General features: G+C 53.3%; 1 protein-coding gene across 1 annotated transcript; it reads left to right on the top strand.

Annotated features, from left to right (window-relative positions):
• Positions 1 to 9,137: 9,137 nt before the first annotated feature.
• On the top strand, positions 9,138 to 21,700 carry PPP1R13L (protein phosphatase 1 regulatory subunit 13 like). Its single transcript, XM_029284981.1, has 16 exons — positions 9,138 to 9,192; positions 10,936 to 11,066; positions 11,545 to 11,723; positions 11,773 to 11,906; positions 13,029 to 13,127; positions 15,141 to 15,271; positions 15,749 to 16,301; positions 17,239 to 17,337; positions 17,726 to 17,820; positions 17,952 to 18,363; positions 18,976 to 19,484; positions 19,789 to 19,926; positions 20,418 to 20,551; positions 20,692 to 20,858; positions 21,088 to 21,287; positions 21,475 to 21,700. The coding sequence occupies exons 1-16, from the start codon at positions 9,138 to 9,140 to the stop codon at positions 21,511 to 21,513; spliced, it is 3,075 nt and encodes a 1,024-aa protein (XP_029140814.1). The 3' UTR covers positions 21,514 to 21,700.
• The last annotated feature ends 275 nt before the right edge of the window (positions 21,701 to 21,975 follow it).

Raw genomic sequence — 21,975 nt, 5'->3', positions numbered from 1 at the left:
AGTCCATTCTTGGTCTCCCAAAATCTCTCAGACTCCAACGGTTCTTTTAGCTCTTTCAGACAGGACCGGAGATCAGGTATCTATTCCCTGTAGCTTCCCGGTTATTCCTGGACTGCAGATCCCAGGATCCCTGAGCATTGATCCTGTATGTTGGGGCTGCAACATCTGGAAGGCTGCATGTCCCTGGCACCATTGGGCTCTTGCAGCAATCTTCTGTGCCAGCTGTTGAGCCAGAAAGCTGCCCAGATAGAATGAAGTGAAATCTATTAACCTTTTGGATAAAATCCTTCCTGTGTTGGGATTGGCTCTCTTGCCATACAAAGATCCATTTAACATTTTAAAAACGGATTTAAGTGTAACAACTCTGTACGATGGGTCACCAATGCCAGGCACCTTGAACTGACGTTCTTGTGTTGTTTCTTGGTCCAGAAGAAGAAGAAAAAAGAAAGATATTAATGTGTAAAGTCAATAATGGATTAGGAAGAAATGTGGTTGGGCAACTTAATAGGTGGCTTCCTTGTTCCCTGCAAAATACGACAAGTGAGAAATTGCTATTGCGAGGTTACACAATGCTTCCCACTCTGGAGATCTCAGCTGCTCTTCTGTTTTGTCAAGTTGTTGCCTTCCAGATGAGCTACCGTTTCTTTTCCTCACAACTGGAGCCTGTTTGGACTGGCATGGCTGTTACTTTAACTCAGCTCCAGCCATTTTAAGGCATGTGGACTTTAACTCCCAGAATTCCCCGGGCAGCTTAGCTGAGTTCCTCCCATCTTAAAGGGACTGAGGTTGAGAAACTCCGGTCTAACCAGTTGTGCTGGGCCCGGTTGGGAAAAACTGGGATGGGCCCTGCAATCACCCCATTCAGGTGCACATGCAGAAACAACGTGTGTGTGTGTGTGTGTGTGTGTGTGTGTGTGTGTGTGTGTGTGTGTGTGTGTGTGAGAGACGTGGGAAAAAGTCAATTTTTTCTTGCTGGGTTTGAGAAGTCAGAATTAAAATCATTTTAGCTTTTTCCAGGCTGATTCATTTTGGTTTCTCTGAATCCGGAAGGGCCTTTTAATCTGCCCACGAGTGGGAGGCGAGGGGGCAGCCCCAGAGGGTCTCTCCTGGGAAGAAAGGCTCCCAAAGCAGAGGATGGGCGAGGAGGCAAGTTCTCTGAAGCAACCCGCAGGCTTTGGGATGAGAAGGTGGCTATGGATGCTTGCAAGAGACTCTGTGTGTGTGTGTGTGTGTGTGTGTGTGTGTGTGTGTGTGTGCAGAACTTGTATAAGTAGTCCTTGACTTACAACAGTTTAGTGACCAAAGTTACAACTGCACTGAAAAAAGTGCCTTATTACCATTTTTCACACTTATGGCCATTGCGGCATCCATTTATGGTCACATGATCAAAATTCAGACATTTGGCAACTGGTTCATACTTACGACGGTCGCAGAGTCCCGTGATCCCCTTTTGCGGCCTTCTGACCAGCAAAGTCAGGGGGGAAGCCAGGTTCACTTAATGACCGTGTGACTAACTTAACAATGGCAGTGATTCACTTACCAACTCTGGTAGGAAAGGTTGTAAAGTGGGGCAAAACTCACTTAACAACCATCTTGCTTAGCAACAGAAGTTCTGTCTCAATTGCGGTCATAAGCCGAGGACTCCCTGTATGGAGCTCTCAGGCTTCTGTGCATCCTTGTGAGGAAGACCAGGCAGAAGTGCGCAGACTCGCCTTCCCCAACCTGGCGCCCTCCAGCTGTGCTGGACTCAGAGGCGTAGCGTGGGGGTTGCAGGGGGGGCCGGCCGCACCGGGCGCAACATCTGGGGGGGCACGCTCGCACTCGCAGCTCTCTGCCCCTGCCTGGCTCACTCACTCTCTCTGCAGTGCTGGCTGTGCGAATCCGATCCGAGCCGCCGGGTCGCCGCCCACTGTGGAGGGGGGGCACAAATTACTTGCCTTGCCCCGGGTGCTGACAACCCACGCTACGCCACTGGCTGGACTTCAACTCCCATCCTCGGCCCAAGTGGCCGTGGCCGTGGAGGAGGGGTCCCGTCAGAAAGGCAGCGCTCCCGCCGGCTGCAGGACGCCACGGGGCTTGAATTGAAGGCAGGGATTTTGGGTTTTAATTTGTATCCTGCCTTTATGATTTTTACAAATGACTCGAGGCCTGTTTTCCCCACAACAACAACAACCCTGCAAGGTGGGTTAGGCTGAGGGAGAGAGTAACTGGCCCAAAGTCACCCATCTGGCTTTCGTGGCTAAGGCAGGACTTGAACTCATGGCCTCCCGTTTTCTAGATTGAACTGGCTGCAGATGCTGAGATAGGTGCTCCTTATTGGTTCCACAAACCGGCTGAACTCTGCTCATGCTCAGAAATCCTTTCCTGTTTACTCTTTCCGTTCTCCAGGACTTCCAGACTCTTACAATAAAAGCAGAGTTAGTTGTCATGGTTTGGTTTCCTGTCTGGACTAGCTCAAACACCTGACCTCAGTCTTTGCAAGTCTGGACCCTTCCCCGTCCCCGCCTCTGCTTCCCAGAGAATTGGGGGGTCCCTTCCGGGTCCTGCCCCGCCTTTGGATTCGGATTTCTCTATCTGACTTTGGTCAGCTTCTCCCCAAGGTTTTTTTTTAATAAGATTTTATTAATTTTTTCCTTACATACAATAATAATTTTTCAACCAACGTGCTGTCTGAGTTTAAAAACACTAATTCATATTTAATTCCTAATCCTTTATTCTTTCCTCTAACCCTTGGTAAAGTAAGTCCCACGTTTGATAGTATTCTGTTTCTTCTTTTTCTTTCAATCTCATAGTCTGTTCATCTCTGCGCATTCCAGTATTTTTTAAATTATTTCTTCATCTTTATTCCATCATTTCTCTGCTCTTATCGCGTCTGCAGGTAACCGATCTGCCGCCCTGTTTTGGGTGTCCCGCTCCCTCCTTCATCAGAGGGTCCGGGATGGACCCAGTGTTTTTTCATTTTTTTGCCTTCTTATGGCCTTTGATATTTCCATCATTGTAATTCTTTCCTCTAACATAGTTTTAAATGTCTCTGGAATTTTTGGAAGATTATTTTCTTCTAGATATTGGATGGTTCTCTCTCTTGGAGTTTCCTCTATGTCATACAGTTTCTTGTAGTATTCCTTAATTATCTTTTTATTTCTTCATTTTTAAATTGTAGACAGCCTTTTTCATCTACCAAGTTGTATATCATTTTCTTCTCTTTCTGTTTTTTTAAGTTTATAGGCTAACCATCTTCCTGGTTTATTTGCATTTTCAAAAAAAATTGTTTTGCTTTTTATCTGCTGTGCCATTTTTTCTGAATCCAACAGATTTAATTTATGTTTTATTATTTCCATTTTTCTTTTCTCTTTTTCTGCGGATTTTTTTTGTAGTTCTGATTCTAACTTTCCAATTTTTTCTTTTAATAGTACGTATTGCTGTCTTCTCTGTTTATTTTTCTTCTTCGTAAGTTTGGTAATGTTTGATGTACTCATTTTTCAGCCAACAGTCTTAGAGTAAGATCCAAAGTGTAAGAAGGAGCCAGCTGCTTTAGGCCAAATCCACCTCTTCCAGTCGAGTCTCAGATGTAAAGCGTTCACTGTCTCCAAATGGTTATGAGAAGTCTTTTCCATTGTAGACTCACGCCAGGGCACTTTGTTTACAGCAGGTGTTGTTCAAGATCAAATCGGGCTGGGAAGCCGGAGCCCCGGCTTCTTCCATCCGTCTCGTCGGCTGCCAAAACTGGAGGTCCCGTCCTCTCACCAAGGTTATTCTCACAGCCCATTACAGGACTGGAAAAATGCCTGCTAAGGAAAAGCCACTGGCTATTTAAAATGCATTTTTTGGTCTGTTTTACATTGCCACCCTTTATTAGAGCAGGACTGTCCAGCCTTGCAAGTTTAAGATCTACAGAGCAGAAGAAGCTTCTTGGATGAGAAGCGAAACGTCTTCAAAGAAAAAACAAGGAAGTCCAGTTGCCTCATGAAAAAAAAAGCATCTTTGGGATAACTGTGAGCTGGATGACTGAGAATCTCCATAGACATCTGCAGACTTCAACTCCCAGAATTCTTTGCTTGCTGGCTGGGGAATTGTGGCAGTTGAAGTCCACAAGTCTTGGGACTTCCGGTTTTGGCAGCCAACGAGACGGGTGGAAGAAGCCAGGGCTCCGGCTTCCCAGCCCGATTTCGCTTTGCCCAGCGACCCTTAAAGGGTCGGAAAGTTGCCCTGGAGGGGCAACAAAGAATGAGGAACACTCCAGGAGTTCGGATCAGGTGGCGTTCGATCGAAGCGGACTGAAGAAATCCTCTGAAAGGATGGAGGAAAGGCTGGTGGGTGAGCTAATGCAGCCCAAATCGCCAGCCAGAAGGAAAGCAAGGAGCTGCGACGCTCCGCTAAACAGCTGTCAACAGCGTGCTGAAGCTGGGTGAGCCAGTGTTTTTTCCTTTTCATTTTGGGTTATAAGACGTTGAACCCCTGATTGGGAAGAGCTAAAAAGTAAAGACCCCAGAAGGATCGGATCTAAAAGCAGTGAGCAATTACAAAAGGGGAGGATATTGAAGGAATACAAGAAAAACCTTTAAAAATTGAATTCAGATTGATTCAAAGAAGGACTGACTATTTAACCTACAAAGGTGAAAATTTTCCAGATATAATCTCAAGGATAAATAACCTATAAAGGACTTTAAAAGAAAAACTTTGTGAAAATTTTCTAAAATCAGACATTGATAAATTAGTGTCTGAGGACATCTAGTTGCGAAAGAAGAATCTACAGAATTCTGGAAATATTTGACCTTGAACAACACCTGCTGTAAACAAAGTCCCTTGGCATGACTCTACAATAGAAAAGACTTTTCATAACTATATTTGTTGACTCTGGATGTAACTAAACAGGAACTACTTGGAGACAATGAACGCTTTACATCTGAGACTCGACTGGAGGAGGTGGACTTGGCCTAAAGTAGCTGGCTCCTTTTTACATCTTGGATTTTACTCTAAGACTGTTAGCACAACAAATATTACCAGACTTGTGAAGAATACTTCTTCTGCACCCTCTGTTGGAACATCTAGCCCAACAACCCAGGGATCTATTGAAACAATGCTGCAGCATGAGAAAATAAGCACTGCCAAAAATGAAATGCAGGCTACACTAAAATTGATTCAAGAGTCAATTCAAAGAAACCATGAAGAGACACAAAGTGTTTTTGAGAAATTAAGTGAAGAAATTTTGGATATAAAGGCACAATTTGAAATTCATCATCAAATGATTGTCAAAAATGAACAAAGAATTCAGAAAATGGAAAATAAATCAGATGATATTGATAAAAAAATGGAAATATTATTGCAAGAAAATAAAAAATTAGAACAAGCAAATCAAAATTTATAAGGGGTGGTCGCGATCTTGGAAATGGAGAAGGCGGTACACTACTTGAGATTTCAAAATATCCCTGAAGACAGAGAAGAAAACATAGCAATTGTGATCATTGAGCTTCTGGCAGAAGCTTTGAAAGCAGATAGAGCAGAGATGCAGATGGAGGTAGACGAAATATTTCTAATGAACTCAAGCTATGCAAGAAAAAACAAACTACCTAGAGAAGTACATGTAAGATTCATAAAGAAAACAACAAGAAATGTACTGAGAAAAGTGAGAGATGAGCCATTACAATACAAAAATAAAGAAATTGTGGTCTTAAAACAGATACTTAAGATAGTAAGAGATACTCGAAGACATTACCACTTTTTAACCACAAAGCTGATTGCAAAAGGCATACATTTTAGATGGTTAATGCCAGAAGGCATTTTAATCAACTGGAATAATACAAGGTATCGACTGGACTCAATCTGAAAGCAGAAGACTTCGAAGCAAGAAATCGAGCAATTCTAGATGAAGGAGTGCAACAACGACAAGAGGGGAGTAAGGGACAGAAACAAATGGAAGAGATAATTCAAGAAGTAACTACACAAACAGGAGAACAGAAAGAGAAATTTGAACAAGAGGGTGAAGGAACTGCCAGAGAACAGGATTACAAGGTCGACTAGACCAGGAGTAGGCAACCTCGGCTCTTTTATGACTTATGGACTTCAACTCCCAGAATTCCTGAGTCAGCTATCCTATGCTGACTCAGGAATTCTGGGAGTTGAAGTCCATGAATCATAAAAGAGCCGAGGCTGTCTACCTCTGGACTAGACATAAATAATGGAAATGGAGAAAGAAAATTGAATTTTTTCAGTGAATGTAAATGGACTAAATTCCCCATCAAAAAGAAATAAAATTTTTAGGAAATTACAGAAATTAAATATAGATATAATTTGTTTGCAAGAGACACATATAAAAAAACAACATCATAAACTGCTGGAAAACCCAAAAATTGGGAAACTTTATTATGCATCAGTGCATCAGAAAAAAGAGGTGTTGCTGTACATATTAAAGAGACAATAGACTCTAAAATGGTTTACTCGGATGAAGAAGGAAGAATTGTGATGGTAGAAATATATTTACACCAAAAATAAACATTGTTAGTAGCAATCTATGCACCAAACAATAACCAAGAAGAATTTTACCAAAGCCTCCATAGAAAAATAATAGAAATGGAGTACCAAAATATTTGTTTAGTAGGAGACTTCAGTGTGATAGTAGATGGGGCAATTGACTATAAAAGCAGTAAAATAGGAAAAAACGGAAGAAGAAGATTACCTATGACATTTTTTAATATGATAGATGAAATTGGAATACAAGATGTTTGAAGGGAAATTAATCCAGAAAAACTACAATACAGTTTTTATTCAAATAGTCAAAAATCTTGGTCAAGAATTGACATGATTTGGATGATGTCTGACTTGAGGATGAATATACAGGAAATTGAGATTGAAATAGGCACATGAGCAGACCATAACCCTTTAAAAGTGACGTGGAGAGGAATACAAAAAAGACCAAGATGGACTTTAAATCAATCTATACTAAAAGAAATTTATAGAATTAGCAAAAAAAGAAATGAAGTTCTTCTTTAGAGAAAACAAAAAAGAAGACACAACATTACAAAATGTATGGGATACAGCTAAAGCATATTTTAGAGGCATAGCTATAACATATACGGCAAAGAAAAATAAACAGAGAAGACAGCACTATGTACTACTAAAAGAAAAATTTGGAAAGCTAGAATCAGAACTACAAAAAAATCCGCAGAAAAAGACTTTGAAAAGAGAAATGGAAATAAAACATAAACTAAATCTGTTGGATTCAGAAAAAGTGGCACAGCAGATAAAAAGAGCAAAACATTTTTTTTTTGAAAATGCAAATAAACCAGGAAGATGGTTAGCTTATAAACTTAAAAAACAGAAAGAGATGGAAGTCCAAAAGTCTTAAAGTTGCCAAGGTTGGATGCCCCTGGTTTAGAAACTGCTCACTTTGTCTTCAGTTGTTGAGAGTAACACATGGAAAAGTGTCCCTTGGCCTGTAGCTGAATATGGCACCTTAAAGTGATCTGAACTGTAAGCAATAGCAGTAGCCCTGATATACCGCTTCACAGTGCTTTACCAGCCCTCTCTGAGCAGTTTATGGCCCCCAACCATCTGGGTCTTCTTTTTACTGACCTCAGAAGGAGGGAAGGCTGAGTCGACCTTGAGCTGGTGAGAATCGAACTGCCAAACTGCAGTCAGCTGGCAGTCAGCAGTAGTAGCCTGCAGTAGTGCACTCTGACCGCTGCGCCACCACGGCTAAGCTTTGGGGTTCCCTCTTTTTCAGCAGCAGCCCCCCTTCAAAGTGAGAGAGCATGAGCAGAAAGCTTCTGCCTTCCCACTTGGTAATTCCAGGCTTGGGATCTTGAAAAAAGGCTCCATCGCTCACTGGGATGACTGTTCCAGGTCTGCCAAGGGGCTTTGGGGAGCTGCAGCTGGGCGGGACGGAGGGCACACTGGGGGGGGAGGCTCTGCTTGGCCCCACCTGCTGCACAGCCTGGTGCGCTGCATCCCCGCTGGGGATCCTGGGCCCTTAGCGCACTTTTGGGAAGGGCAAAGGGTTGGCGCCTGGGGGCGTCCCGACCCAACTCCGACCGTGCAGACCCAACCGTCTCACTGTCGTACAGCGTGGGACACGGAAGACTCCCGCCTAACGTTGGAGGTACGTTTAGTCCCATTTATAAAAATCAGAAACGAGAGCAAAGGTTCCCCCATTAACCGTCGAACTGGTCATCCACTGGACCGGAACTTACCTGAATGGACCAGTAAATGCCTGTGAAATCGGCCGGTTGCAAGAATTCCACGGGATGAAGCCACCGGGGAGTCGAGCTTGAAGCCCGGCGGCTTACAAGCCACTCGTGTTATTTCCTTAGCAACAATGTGGGGTTTGTTTGCTTTCCTGTGTTTGGTTTCGCTTCCCAGCCTTGCCTGGAGACTTGGGATCCTGTGTGGTCTCCCATCCCATGCCTAAACAATTTTTTCAGCAGCTCAGGCAACTCAAAGCGGCTGGAAGCTTCCAGGGGTGCCTTAAAATGTTGTATTGGCAGCCCGGCCCTGTGTGTTTGCAGTTGGAAGGAAGCGGCTTCCATCTTCCAGACATTTCCCGAAAAGCGGCTCTCTGTGAAGTTTTAAAAGGGTCTTTGGGGTGGGGGTGGGGAGACCCACACCCCTTGTGATCCCCAGAGGCGGGGGAGGGTGCAGTTCTGCTTCACTGTTTCCCTGAGTTGGAAAGAAACTGGAGTTGAGAAAGAAAGAGCGGGAAGCTTCCTTAAGAAGTTGTAGGAGGTGGACTCCCTAGCAACAGAGGTTTTGCCCTGGGGATGGGGAACAGCGTCCTTGAAGGCTCAAGGCTGGGAGAAGGCAGGGCTGTGGTGAGGATAAATAGCTCCCCCATGGGAAATCTCCAGCTGTGGGTCAAGCAGGCGTGGAGGGCAGTGGGTGGCGAAAGGGGCTCAGCCCTCCCTGGGCACAGCTGCACCGGTGCCAACTTGTCAGCAGGAGACGGGGAAGGCTGGTTCCTCGGCAGCTGCAGAGCTGCTCTGGGCAAGGGCATGGGTGCCAGGAGTAGGGGCGGAGGTGCCAGCCTGGGGCAGGGGGGCAAAGGGACATGCTGGATGCCATTTACGGGGATGCTTCCTCTTCCCAGGTCGCTGAGACCCCCAGAGCTCTGCCAGCTGCCGGAGTGGAAGGCCAGATCGCTCGCCATGGCCAGCCAAGACCTTGCCAGCGCTCAGGAGCTCCTGGACCTCACCTTCCAATGTGAGTTTGGGGGGGGGTCTGCAGTGGAGGCAAGAGGGGAACAGGCGTGGCTGAGAGAGGGCCTGGGAAGGGGCAGAGGCCACACCCGGCAGGTCAAACGGGCGTCCTGAGCCCCTCCCATGGGCCAGAGGGAGAGTTGCATCTCAAGCCGGCTCACTTCTGCAAAGCAGATGCTGCCAACTGCTTGTCTAGGGAGATTCTCAGTCCTCAGGGTCACAGTTGTCCCAAAGGCAGCAGAACTTCCTGGAGTTCTGACTCGGAAGAAACTTCTTGGATGGGAAGCAAAACCAGTTGCCTTTTGGAAAAGCACTTTTGGGGTTTTCCAACTGCTTCTGGCTGGCCTGGAGCATTGAAATCTTCAGCCAAAGCCCTGCTGACGTGCGCCAGGCCTTGGGGGGTGCCAGGAGCAGCGCCTCGGCCTTGGGACCCCCGTCCTGGAATTCCTGGTTAAGGAGAAGAGAGCGCCTCAGAGGGGAAGGTGGGCAGGGCTGTTTGTGCCCTGGCTCAGATCGCGGCTTAGTCACAGCAGACAGAACTGGGAGGAGAGGATCTCTGCCAAGGCCGGCTGCAGTCGGTAAACCTCTTTTTGAAAGAAAAGTTTTTCCAGCAGGCTTGAACAACAGTTTGCAGCTGCAGGCAGAAATGTGAACAAAAAGCAGCTTGTGTGTGTGCACGGGGCCTGTGTTGTGTATATGCAGAAATGGTTATAATTGTTGGCTAAACGGCCTCTGGTTGCTCTGAGCGTCTCTGGGGCTGATGTCTCACCCCCAAAGGGTTCCTCCTGCCCCCTTCCAGAGGGGCCTCGATCCATTGCTTTGCAGGGATCCCCGCTGTTTGGCTGTGGCTACTGGGGATGAGGGGGACTGTAGTCCAACTTCTTGGTAGGAAAACCTTATCTAAAGTTGTGTAGATTCCCATAGATGGCTTCCGTCTGTTCTGCAGGTTTATCATAACAAAATAGGGGTAGAAGCTGGAGTTGGCAGAGAACAGGTGCCCCCGAATTCAGGGTGGCCGTGATGGGGGGCACTCTGGGGCTAGGAAGTAGCCAACTGGCTCATGTCCCAATCGCCAAGTAATTTAAATGCAAACATAGTACAAATATAAGCAGATATCCAGGATATTTACACCTGGTTAGATTGCTTCCTTAAAGTGCAAATATTGTTAGGGAGCCAGTAATGCTTCCTCAGAAGAACCTCCGAAGGGTCCAGCTTTGCATCAGACCACCGGTTGGCCACTGTCTGTTCTCCTGCAGTGGCCAAGGAGATGCTCCCTTCTTGAGGTCTGCTGACAAAAGAGGCAGACCAAGGTGAAGAGTTCCCACCCACCCCCGTCACCGGCCATCTCATTTCCTTTGGCTCCTGCCTCTCTGCTAGCTGGGGAATTCTGGGAGTTGAAGTCCACAAGTCTTGAAGTGGCCAAGGTTGGACAGCCCTGAGCTAGAGGAATCTTTTCTGGGGCCAGTTTTGGCTGCGATGCAGGAGCGTCCCCACCAGCAGGAGCTGGAGAAAGCAGAGGCTGTTCACCTTAAATCTAAAAGGCAGGAAGGGACCCCCTCGCTGGAGCACCTTGCCAAGCCAGGGCCTTTGGTTAACCTCCTGCCCCCCACTTCTTGCCTTGGGCTTTGATTCCCATCATCTTATACTGGCCAAGGGTAATGGGTGTTGAGGTCCACCACGCTCAGAGGTTGTTCCTAAGGTGGGGAGGGGAGCCCTGGCCCTCTTCATCTGCTCTTCTTCCCCACAGCTCTGGCCTGCAAGCACATGGACCTCAAGCAGCTGGAGCTGGACACGGCCGCGGCCAAAGTGGACGAGCTCTCCAAGCAGCTGGAGTCGCTCTGGACAGACCATCCTGGGCCGCCCATTGTGCCATCCTTGGTAAGGCGGGGAAGGAGAAGCCAAGGCTGTCCTCTGCGCAAGGGGGCTCCGTTAAGCGGCTCCAGGCTAACCTGGTGCCCCTCGGAGGTCCTGGGAGGCGAACGGGGTGTTATTCTTGGGAAACTGCAGCTCTGCCACGGAGCCTCCCCGGCCACCTGCATCTTCTGGTGCCAAGCAGGGGTTTTTTTTGGGGGGGGGAAGTCTTTCTCTGGAGTGTGGCCAGGATGCTGCTGCTCCTGGATCTGCTCCAAAGTTTCTGGGGCAGAGAAGTTGGAAATCAAGCCCCCCCAGGGTGTCCCGATCCCTCCTTCCATCCTTTGAATGAACAGGAAGACGGTGATTCAGGTTTGGGTCCCCCCTACCACCAGGGCGATGGCAGCGAACCTTGCAAAGCCCCCCCCCCTTCAGGCAGAGGCTGCCTTCACCCTGCTTGGAAGGAAGGAAAGGTGGCTGATTCTCCCCCCACTTTGCTTGGCAGGTGGTGGACAGGTACCGTTCCAGCTCCTCCCCAGACCTGCTGAAGATGGAGGCCCGGGCTGCCTCCCCCCTGCACCAGCTGCCGCTGCGGAAGAGCCCCACCTGGGACATTGCTGAGCCCAGTGGCCCCCCCAGCATGTCCCCCTACAGCTCCTCGCCCAGCCAGCTCCTGGCCCCCAAGCCCACCCTGGGACGCCCCTCCTCCCCACGGCCTTCCTTCTTCCTGCAGTCGGACGTGGACTGGAGCCCCACAGCACCCTCCAGGCCCAAGGTCATGGCCATCCCTTACGAGGGCCCATCTGGCCCCGGGGCCCATGGTGGCTCCCCCCGCTCCCTCCGAACGGCCGGCCTTCCTGAGCGCCAGTTTGACTACCGGCCATTTCCTGCCACCGGCGGGTGGGGGGGCCGGGCCGGCTCTCCACGGCTGCCTGGGGAAGGCTCCATCTCCCAAGCCTTCTTCCCAGAGCGAGGACCCTCTCCGCGGCCCCCTCTCCCGCCCCCCTACGAGAGCCACAGCCTGTATCCTTCGGCGCCAGGCTCCTTCCGGGCACAAGGTGAGTGCCTGCTGGAGCCGTTCGGTCCTTTGGGGTTGTTTTGCTGCCAGGCAGCTGCGCGGCACCTGGGCTGCAACCAGGTTCGATCCCTCCCAAGCGCTTAAGAGGGTAATTATGGGTTACATTCAGGGCGCAGAGAATGGGGTGTGTCAACTGAAGGGGTTGGAATGTGCTCTCCCAAGGAAGCCGAGCTCCCAATATCAAGTTTCCAGCTCTTATGAGAGCTGCTGAAACGTGTTTGGGCAAGGCTCGATGGATGCTGAAAACCGCCTTGGCTCAGCCAGATTTCTGGTCTGTGTGTGTGTGGGGGGGGGGAGCCAGTGTTCCTTTTATATCCCGTTCCCCTCTTTGTGCTGCTGAAAGACGAGCGGAATAGTGAAGGGAAACTAGGCGCAAGACGAGAAGAAATCCGAACAACGTGAAAATCTGCAGAATTTCCGTTGAAGCGTTCAGGGTTTTAATAGCAAATATGTCTCCCTCAGCACCGTTTTAACTGCTCCGCCCCCCTCTCTAAACTCACATTTCTGTTTTTAATTTGGGCGTTTTGAAAGATAAAAGCCTTGGCTTTTAAGAGCTGGTGCAAAATGGCCCTTCCCGCCTGGGGATCTCTAGTTGGACTGGGCACGCCCCCCTTCTAAGCCACGGGGACCTCTCGGCAACAGGTGCTGGGAGTTGTAGTCCTGCATCGCCTGGAGGGCTGTAGGGTGCTGGAGCTGCCCTAGAAGGAAAGCAGAGCTGGCAGAGAAAACGAGGCCACTTTGTTCTCCAAGAAGCTGTCCAGGCACTCCCCAAAATCTCAGCTCTGCCGGGGTCTGGCCAAGAGTGTCCCCCGAAGGCTGGAGTGGCTTTTCCCAGAGTTGCTCCCCTCGTCTGGGACAGAGGCAGCTGGAGAAGCACTTCTGACGCCATCCTGGCTGCTTCTTTTCCGCAGACGACCTGGTGATCCGCAGGAGACCGCCGAAAAGCTGGAATGAATCGGATCTGGATGTGGCATATGAGAAGAAGGCGCCTCACCCTGTTGGCTACGAGCGTGAGTTTGCCCTGGGGGGCGAGAACTCCCTGGAACAGACCTGGCACTCATGGGGGAGGGGGCAGATGCCAGGTCTCTGCGATGAGGTCCATCAGAGGCCACTCTGCCCACTTCTGCACTGGCAGATTTTCCCAGAGGATCCTGGAGCAAAACCTGGCTCCCTCTGGTGGATCCCATCCAAGGGGGTTGGTGCCTGGTGGGCCAGAGGGATCCCGCTGGCAGCTGAGGGCTGTGACCTTCGACTGAGCGAGGGTCCCTCAGANGCCGACGGCACCCTGAGGAGACCCACTCTGTGGGAGCGTACCGGTCTGTGGGAGGAAATCTGTGGCAGAAGGCGGTCTCGGAGGTAACCAGGTCCAATGCCATGGAGCGTTTTAAAGGTGGTAACTAACACCTTAAAACGCACCCGGAAGACCACTGGTAGCCAGTGCAGCTCGCGCAAGAGCGGCGTTACATGGGAGCAACGAGTCCCTCCCATCACCGCCCACGCGGCCGCATTCTGGACCAGTTGGAGTCTCCGGGTGCTCCTCAAAGGGAGTCCCATGTAGAGAGCATTACAGTAGTCCAGGCGGGAGGTGACGAGAGCTTGAGTGACTGTGCGCAAGGCGTCCCGGTCCAGAAAATCCTCCGCCAAAGCCCTACTGACGTGCGCCAGGCCTTGGGGGGTGCCAGGAGCAGCGTCTCGGCCTTGGGACCCCCGTCCTGGAATTCCTGGTTAAGGAGAAGAGAGCGCCTCAGAGGGGAAGGTGGGCAGGGCTGTTTGTGCCCTGGCTCAGATCGCGGCTTAGTCACAGCAGACAGAACTGGGAGGAGAGGATCTCTGCCAAGGCCGGCTGCAGTCGGTAAACCTCTTCTTGAAAGAAAAGTTTTTCCAGCAGGCTTGAACAACAGTTTGCAGCTGCAGGCAGAAATGTGAACAAAAAGCAGCTTGTGTGTGTGCACGGGGCCTGTGTTGTGTATATGCAGAAATGGTTATAATTGTTGGCTAAACGGCCCCTGGTTGCTCTGAGCGTCTCTGGGGCTGATGTCTCACCCCCAAAGGGTTCCTCCTGCCCCCTTCCAGAGGGGCCTCGATCCATTGCTTTGCAGGGATCCCCGCTGTTTGGCTGTGGCTACTGGGGATGAGGGGGACTGTAGTCCAACTTCTTGGTAGGAAAACCTTATCTAAAGTTGTGTAGATTCCCATAGATGGCTTCTGTCTGTTCTGCAGGTTTATCATAGCAAAATAGGGGTAGAAGCTGGAGTTGGCAGAGAACAGGTGCCCCCGAATTCAGGGTGGCCGTGATGGGGGGGGGCACTCTGGGGCTAGGAAGTAGCCAACTGGCTCATGTCCCAATCGCCAAGTAATTTAAATGCAAATATAGTACAAATATAAGCAGATATCCAGGATATTTACACCTGGTTAGATTGCTTCCTTAAAGTGCAAATATTGTTAGGGAGCCAGTAATGCTTCCTCAGAAGAACCTCCGAAGGGTCCAGCTTTGCATCAGACCACCGGTTGGCCACTGTCTGTTCTCCTGCAGTGGCCAAGGAGATGCTCCCTTCTTGAGGTCTGCTGTCAAAAGAGGCAGACCAAGGTGAAGAGTTCCCACCCACCCCCGTCACCGGCCATCTCATTTCCTTGGCTCCTGCCACTCTGCTAGCTGAGGAATTCTGGGAGTTGAAGTCCACAAGTCTTGAAGTGGCCGAGGTTGGACAGCCCTGAGCTAGAGGAATCTTTTCTGGGGCCAGTTTTGGCTGCGATGCAGGAGCGTCCCCACCAGCAGGAGCTGGAGAAAGCAGAGGCTGTTCACCTTAAATTCGAAAGGCAGGAAGGGACCCCCTCGCTGGAGCACCTTGCCAAGCCAGGGCCTTTGGTTAACCTCCTGCCCCCCACCTCTTGCCTTGGGCTTTGATTCCCATCATCTTATACTGGCCACGGGTAATGGGTGTTGAGGTCCACCACGCTCAGAGGTTGTTCCTAAGGTGGGGAGGGGAGCCCTGGCCCTCTTCATCTGCTCTTCTTCCCCACAGCTCTGGCCTGCAAGCACATGGACCTCAAGCAGCTGGAGCTGGACACGGCCGCAGCCAAAGTGGACGAGCTCTCCAAGCAGCTGGAGTCGCTCTGGACAGACCATCCTGGGCCGCCCATTGTGCCATCCTTGGTGAGGCGGGGAAGGAGAAGCCAAGGCCGTCCTCTGGGCAAGGGGGCTCCGTTAAGCGGCTCCAGGCTAACCTGGTGCCCCTCGGAGGTCCTGGGAGGCGAACGGGGTGTTATTCTTGGGAAACTGCAGCTCTGCCACGGAGCCTCCCCGGCCACCTGCATCTTCTGGTGCCAAGCAGGGGTTTTTTGGGGGGGGGGGAAAGTCTTTCTCTGGAGTGTGGCCAGGATGCTGCTGCTCCTGGATCTGCTCCAAAGGTTCTGGGGCAGAGAAGTTGGAAATCAAGCCCCCCCAGGGTGTCCCGATCCCTCCTTCCATCCTTTGAAGGAACAGGAAGACGGTGATTCAGGTTTGGGTCCCCCCTACCACCAGGGCGATGGCAGCGAACCTTGCAAAGCCCCCCCCTTCAGGCAGAGGCTGCCTTCACCCTGGTTGGAAGGAAGGAAAGGTGGCTGATTCTCCCCCCACTTTGCTTGGCAGGTGGTGGACAGGTACCGTTCCAGCTCCTCCCCAGACCTGCTGAAGATGGAGGCCCGGGCTGCCTCCCCCCTGCACCAGCTGCCGCTGCGGAAGAGCCCCACCTGGGACATTGCTGAGCCCAGTGGCCCCCCCAGCATGTCCCCCTACAGCTCCTCACCCAGCCAGCTCCTGGCCCCCAAGCCCACCCTGGGACGCCCCTCCTCCCCACGGCCTTCCTTCTTCCTGCAGTCGGACGTGGACTGGAGCCCCACAGCACCCTCCAGGCCCAAGGTCATGGCCATCCCTTACGAGGGCCCATCTGGCCCCGGGGCCCATGGTGGCTCCCCCCGCTCCCTCCGAACGGCCGGCCTTCCTGAGCGCCAGTTTGACTACCGGCCATTTCCTGCCACCGGCGGGTGGGGGGGCCGGGCCGGCTCTCCACGGCTGCCTGGGGAAGGCTCCATCTCCCAAGCCTTCTTCCCAGAGCGAGGACCTTCTCCGCGGCCCCCTCTCCCACCCCCCTACGAGAGCCACAGCCTATATCCTTCGGCGCCAGGCTCCTTCCGGGCACAAGGTGAGTGCCTGCTGGAGCTGTTCAGTCCTTTGGGGTTGTTTTGCTGCCAGGCAGCTGCGTGGCACCTGGGCTGCAACCAGGTTCGATCCCTCCCAAGCGCTTAAGAGGGTAATTATGGGTTACATTCAGGGCGCAGAGAATGGGGTGTGTCAACTGAAGGGGTTGGAATGTGCTCTCCCAAGGAAGCCGAGCTCCCAATATCAAGTTCCCAGCTCTTATGAGAGCTGCTGAAACGTGTTTGGGCAAGGCTCGATGGATGCTGAAAACCGCCTTGGCTCAGCCAGATTTCTGGTCTGTGTGTGTGTGTGTGTGGGGGGGGGGAGCCAGTGTTCCTTTTATATCCCGTTCCCCTCTTTGTGCTGCTGAAAGACGAGCGGAATAGCGAAGGGAAACTAGGCGCAAGACAAGAAGAAATCCGAACAACGTGAAAATCTGCAGAATTTCCGTTGAAGCGTTCAGGGTTTTAATAGCAAATATGTCTCCCTCAGCACCGTTTTAACTGCTCCGCCCCCCTCTCTAAACTCACATTTCTGTTTTTAATTTGGGCGTTTTGAAAGATAAAAGCCTTGGCTTTTAAGAGCTGGTGCAAAATGGCCCTTCCCGCCTGGGGATCTCTAGTTGGACTGGGCACGCCCCCCTTCTAAGCCACGGGGACCTCTCGGCAACAGGTGCTGGGAGTTGTAGTCCTGCATCGCCTGGAGGGCTGTAGGGTGCTGGAGCTGCCCTAGAAGGAAAGCAGAGCTGGCAGAGAAAACAAGGCCACTTTGTTCTCCAAGAAGCTGTCCAGGCACTCCCCAAAATCTCAGCTCTGCCGGGGTCTGGCCAAGAGTGTCCCCCGAAGGCTGGAGTGGCTTTTCCCAGAGTTGCTCCCCTCGTCTGGGACAGAGGCAGCTGGAGAAGCACTTCTGACGCCATCCTGGCTGCTGCTTTTCCGCAGACGACCTGGTGATCCGCAGGAGACCGCCGAAAAGCTGGAATGAATCGGATCTGGATGTGGCATATGAGAAGAAGGCGCCTCACCCTGTTGGCTACGAGCGTGAGTTTGCCCTGGGGGGCGAGAACTCCCTGGAACAGACCTGGCACTCATGGGGGGGGGAGATGCCAGGTCTCTGCGATGAGGTCCATCAGAGGCCACTCTGCCCACTTCTGCACTGGCAGATTTTCCCAGAGGATCCTGGAGCAAAACCTGGCTCCCTCTGGTGGATCCCATCCAAGGGGGTTGGTGCCTGGTGGGCCAGAGGGATCCCGCTGGCAGCTGAGGGCTGTGACCTTCGACTGAGCGAGGGTCCCTCAGAGGCCCGATCCCTGTTGCTGAGGACAGGAGCGGCCCGGCCGACCTGCCAGGAAAACTGCTGGGCACGGGAGAGACCTGGGCAGAGGGAGGGGCCAGAGACTCGGTCACACTGGTGATGTTCTTCCCCCAGGAGTGGATGCGCACGCAAGCCTTCGCCAGAACCCGGCTGGGCTGCCCCCGGCTCCCTGGAAGGAGTCCAGCCTAGATGGCGGCTGGCCAGGCAAGGTCAGTGTCCCTGCCGGGGGCCCTGTGGGTGCTAAAGCCTTTGCGGCTTCAGAGACAGAAGGTGGCAGAGAGGAGGAGGAGGAGGGACGGCGGGTGGCAGCTGACCGTCTCCCTTGGCTTCCTTCCCACAGGAGGAGCATTATGGGATGCACAGCGCCACCTTGCCCAGGAACTACAAGGTCTCGGCCCTGGCTGGCGAGAGGCGCCCGGACAGCTCCTTGCGCCGCTCCCTGGTGGCCAACCAGGCGGGCACCCTGCCCCGCAACTGGCAGCCCATCTCCCGCATCCCCATCCCCCCGCCCGCCCTGCAGGGGGGCAGCCTCCCCAGGCGCCACAAGCCGCTGCCCCTCTCCATGATCTTCCGGCTGCAGAACGCCTTCTGGGAGTCGGGCGCGGCAGGCGGCAAACTCGGGCTGCCCCCGGGGCCGGTGGGGTCGCCGCTGGGATCGCCGCTGGCCCTGCGCTCCTTGCAGAAGCTGCTGATGCAACCGCCGGCAGCCCCCCTGCAGCCCTCCCACTGGACGATGGGGCCCAGCAGCGAAGGTGAGTGGCCCGGAGGGAGGGGGCAGCGGGAAGGGCTCCCTGGTGCCACAATCAGAGGGCCTCCCTCAGTGGATGCAAGCCAGGTTGGGGCGAAGGGCCCGTATGGCCCCGTTTCTTTATCCTGGGCCCCGAGGAGCCGGTCTTCAGCCTCTTCGACCGAAGTGTTACCTCTGAGTATGTGGACACAGGCGGTCCCTGACTTACAACAGTTCATTTAGTGACTGTTCAAAGTTACAACAGAACTGAAAGAAGTGACTTATGACCATTATTCACACTTCTGACCATTGCAGCATCCCTAGGGTCACGTGATCAAAATTAATGCTTGGCAACTGCCTCATATTTATGACGGTCGCAGCGTCCCAGGGTCACGTGATTCCCTTTTGCGACCTTCTGACAAGCCACGTCAAGGGGGAAGAAGCCGGATTCACTTCACAACCAAATACTAAGTTAAAACTGCCGTGATTCACTTAAGCACTGTGGCAAGAAGGTTGTAAAATGAGGCAAAATTCACTTAACGTATCTTGCTTAGCAACATGGCGTCATGTACAGTAATGCTTTTGCTGGGGGTGCCTTGCAGAGTTCCCCTCCCACACTCGGCTTTGCCCCCTCCAGGCAGTGGCAGCCCCAGGGCCCCCGCGGGGCCAACCGAGCGCATCGTGCCCATCGTCCTGATGCCTGGCGACGCAGAGGCTGAGCTGGAGAATCTCCTGCCGGGCAGCGAGCCGGCCGAGATGGACGACCTGGCCCGGCCCCTCAGCCCCACCCGGCTGCAGCCGGTCCTCCCGCCCGAGGCCCAGAAGGTGCCCGAGTTTGAGGAAGTGGCCCGGGTGCTGGCGGAGATGCCTCGGCCCCTGAAGCGGCGAGGGTCCATGGAGCAGAACCCCAGCCCGGCCCTGCTGCCCCCCCACAAGAAGCAGTACCAGCAGATCATCAGCCGCCTGTTCCACCACCCGCCCCGCAAGGAGGAGACTACGCCCGTGGGGGACCCCCCACTCCTGGGGGACCTCTCGCCCGTCCCTGAGGCTGCGGAGCAGAAGGGGGCCCCGGCCACCCCCAGCCCTGCGATGACCCCTCCACCGGCGCCAGAGAGTCCGGCCACTCTCTCTCCAGTGCCCAGCCCGGTAAGTTTGGTGGCCATTTGCCCAGTTCCCCGAGGGTGGGGGGGCTTTCCCCCCACCCGCCAGGAGTGACCTGCTGGCAACCACAGCAGGGCACCCTTTGCAATCCTGAAGGCTGTTGCTCCTCGCTTGGGACTCCAGTGCTAGGTGGAGAGGAGGCTGAAGGCTCCACCTTCTGCTCGTGAAGCCCCCAGGACCTCTGGCCGGACTGGGGGGGCCTCGACCTGACCGGTTGGGCTGTTCTGGTGCGGGCTTCGGAAAATGTTTGTGGAGGTTAACCTTCATCACCCCTTGCACTGCTCTGCAGGAGAAGCGTTCGGTGCTGCGCAAGGTTTCTTCCCCCCGGAAATGGACGACCAAGAAAGCACGGCTCAACCCCTTGGTGCTGCTGCTGGACGCGGCCCTGACCGGAGAGCTGGATGTGGTCAAGGAGGCGGTGAAGGAGGTGAGCTGGCGGCTGGCAGCCTCGCAGGGGCACCTTCCCTTGAGCGAACATGCTCTGCGGTGGTTCTTATGGCACGTGGTTCCTGGTCCTCTCTTTAAGCAAACAGCAGCTGTAAAAGGCAGGTTAGGCCGAGAAACGGTAACTCTGCTGTGGTGAGAGGGTCCAGAGCAGGGAGCTGGAGCAACGGGATTCCTAGAAGTGACTCTCCACAGCTGGGCTGCCCTCCGGGGTCCTTGGTGCTCTCTGAGCTCGGCAGTTTCCTTGCAGACATTTCGTTAGCATCAGTCACATCCTCACTGCCAGCAACCCACCAAGCTGAAGGAGCACCAAGAATTTTGCAATAAAAAGGGGGAGGGCTAAGTAAACTTGGAGAGGGGGCCAAGGTAGAACCGGACTGGGTTTCTGGGAAAATCTGTCCCGTGAGCTGGTGCGCCCATTCCACAATTCGGGATGCTGAGCCTCGGACAGCTTTCTGCCTTTTCCTGCCGCAGCTGAACGACCCGAGCCAGCCGAATGATGAGGGCATCACCGCCCTGCACAATGCCATCTGTGGGGCCAACTACAGCATCGTGGACTTCCTGATCAATATTGGGGCCAACGTCAATTCTCCAGACAGCCACGGCTGGTGAGTCCCAGGGAAGGGACGGCAGGAAGGACGGTGGCCTCTGCGGTGCTCTCTGTCGGTGGGCAGGGAAGAGCCCCGTGCCCTTGTGGCCTGAAGCCGATGCGTCCCTTCCCTGAGCCGGCCACCTCCTTGCCTTCCAGGACCCCCCTGCACTGCGCAGCTTCTTGCAACGACACGGCCATTTGCATCGCTCTGGTGAAACACGGGGCTGCCATCTTTGCCTCCACGTTCAGCGACGGGAGCCTGGCCATTGAGAAGTGCGACCCATACCGCGAGGGCTACAACGAGTGCTTCAGCTACCTGGCAGGTGGGGGAAAGAAGGTTGGCTGGCTGGGAAGCCCTGCCAAGCAGGCAGGAAAGTCCTGGAAGCCCTTCGGTGTTTCTCAGGGACAGCCACGCCAAGCAGGACCCACTTAGTGGCTTTCCCTAGATTCTCAGGTGGTGCCGTCTGGCGGCACTGACGTTTCTGGGGCAGTAAAGCCCAGGGGCCGGCTGTTTCCTCATTGTTTGCCATGGGGGGGTCTCTCTTGCTGCAGATATGGAGCAGAATATGGGGCTGATGAATAATGGGGTGGTCTATGCCCTGTGGGACTACAGTGCCGAATTCAGCGATGAGCTCTCCTTCCGCGAGGGCGAGCCGGTCACCGTGCTGCGCCGGGATGGCCCGGAGGAGCTGGACTGGTGGTGGGCCTCTCTCTACGGCCAGGAGGGCTACGTGCCCAAGAATTACTTTGGGGTGAGTCTCATCTTCTGAGGGCCGGAAGGTTTGCCCGGAGGAACCCAGGCCAGGGGCAGCCCAGGAGGACCCGAGGGCCGATCAGCCGGGGTGTCCTGCTTTCCAGCCATGCGGGGCTGCTGGCTTTGCCTTGCTAGCTGCTCGGCCGCGGCCTTCCCTGTTCCTTACGGCTCCCTTCCTTTTGCAGCTGTTCCCCAGGGTGAGGCCGCAGCAGCGGAAGACGTAAAGGTCCACTGAGGCTGTCGGAAGGGCAGAGCGAGAGCCCAGCGGTGGGACTGGCCTCTGTGCACGTGGAGGGGCCAGGCACAGGGGAGGGGGCTCTTTCTCTGATTCTGCTGGCCACCCTCCACTTTCAGAAGAGCACAAATGAAAGGGAGGGGGTGGCATTTGACCCTGCCATACATCCCCCTCCCCCAATCGCCTGGCTGTTTTCTTGCTTCTCTGTGTGAACACACACACCCCCGCCCAACCTGGAGGATAGCTTTGGGTTGGTGTCTCCCACAGCAGCTAATGCAGCAACGCGGCTTTTCCCCATAGAAAGGCTGACCAGGGAAATTGGCGCAGTGTCTCTGGGGCTCAGCTACGCTGGGGGGCTCGGCTTCCAGTTCTCCTCTGCCCCAGTTTTGCTGACTTTCCTCTGGAGCCACCAGCACACTTTGCCTTTGGCGGAAACTCCGGCCTTCCATGA

Source organism: Protobothrops mucrosquamatus, unplaced genomic scaffold (genome assembly GCF_001527695.2).
Source record: "Protobothrops mucrosquamatus isolate PMUCROS unplaced genomic scaffold, P.Mucros_1.0 scaffold1157, whole genome shotgun sequence".
NCBI classification, from domain to species: Eukaryota; Metazoa; Chordata; class Lepidosauria; order Squamata; family Viperidae; genus Protobothrops; species Protobothrops mucrosquamatus.
The sequence above is the reverse complement of the archived record's forward strand: the minus strand, read 5'-3'. Positions and strand labels throughout refer to the sequence as shown.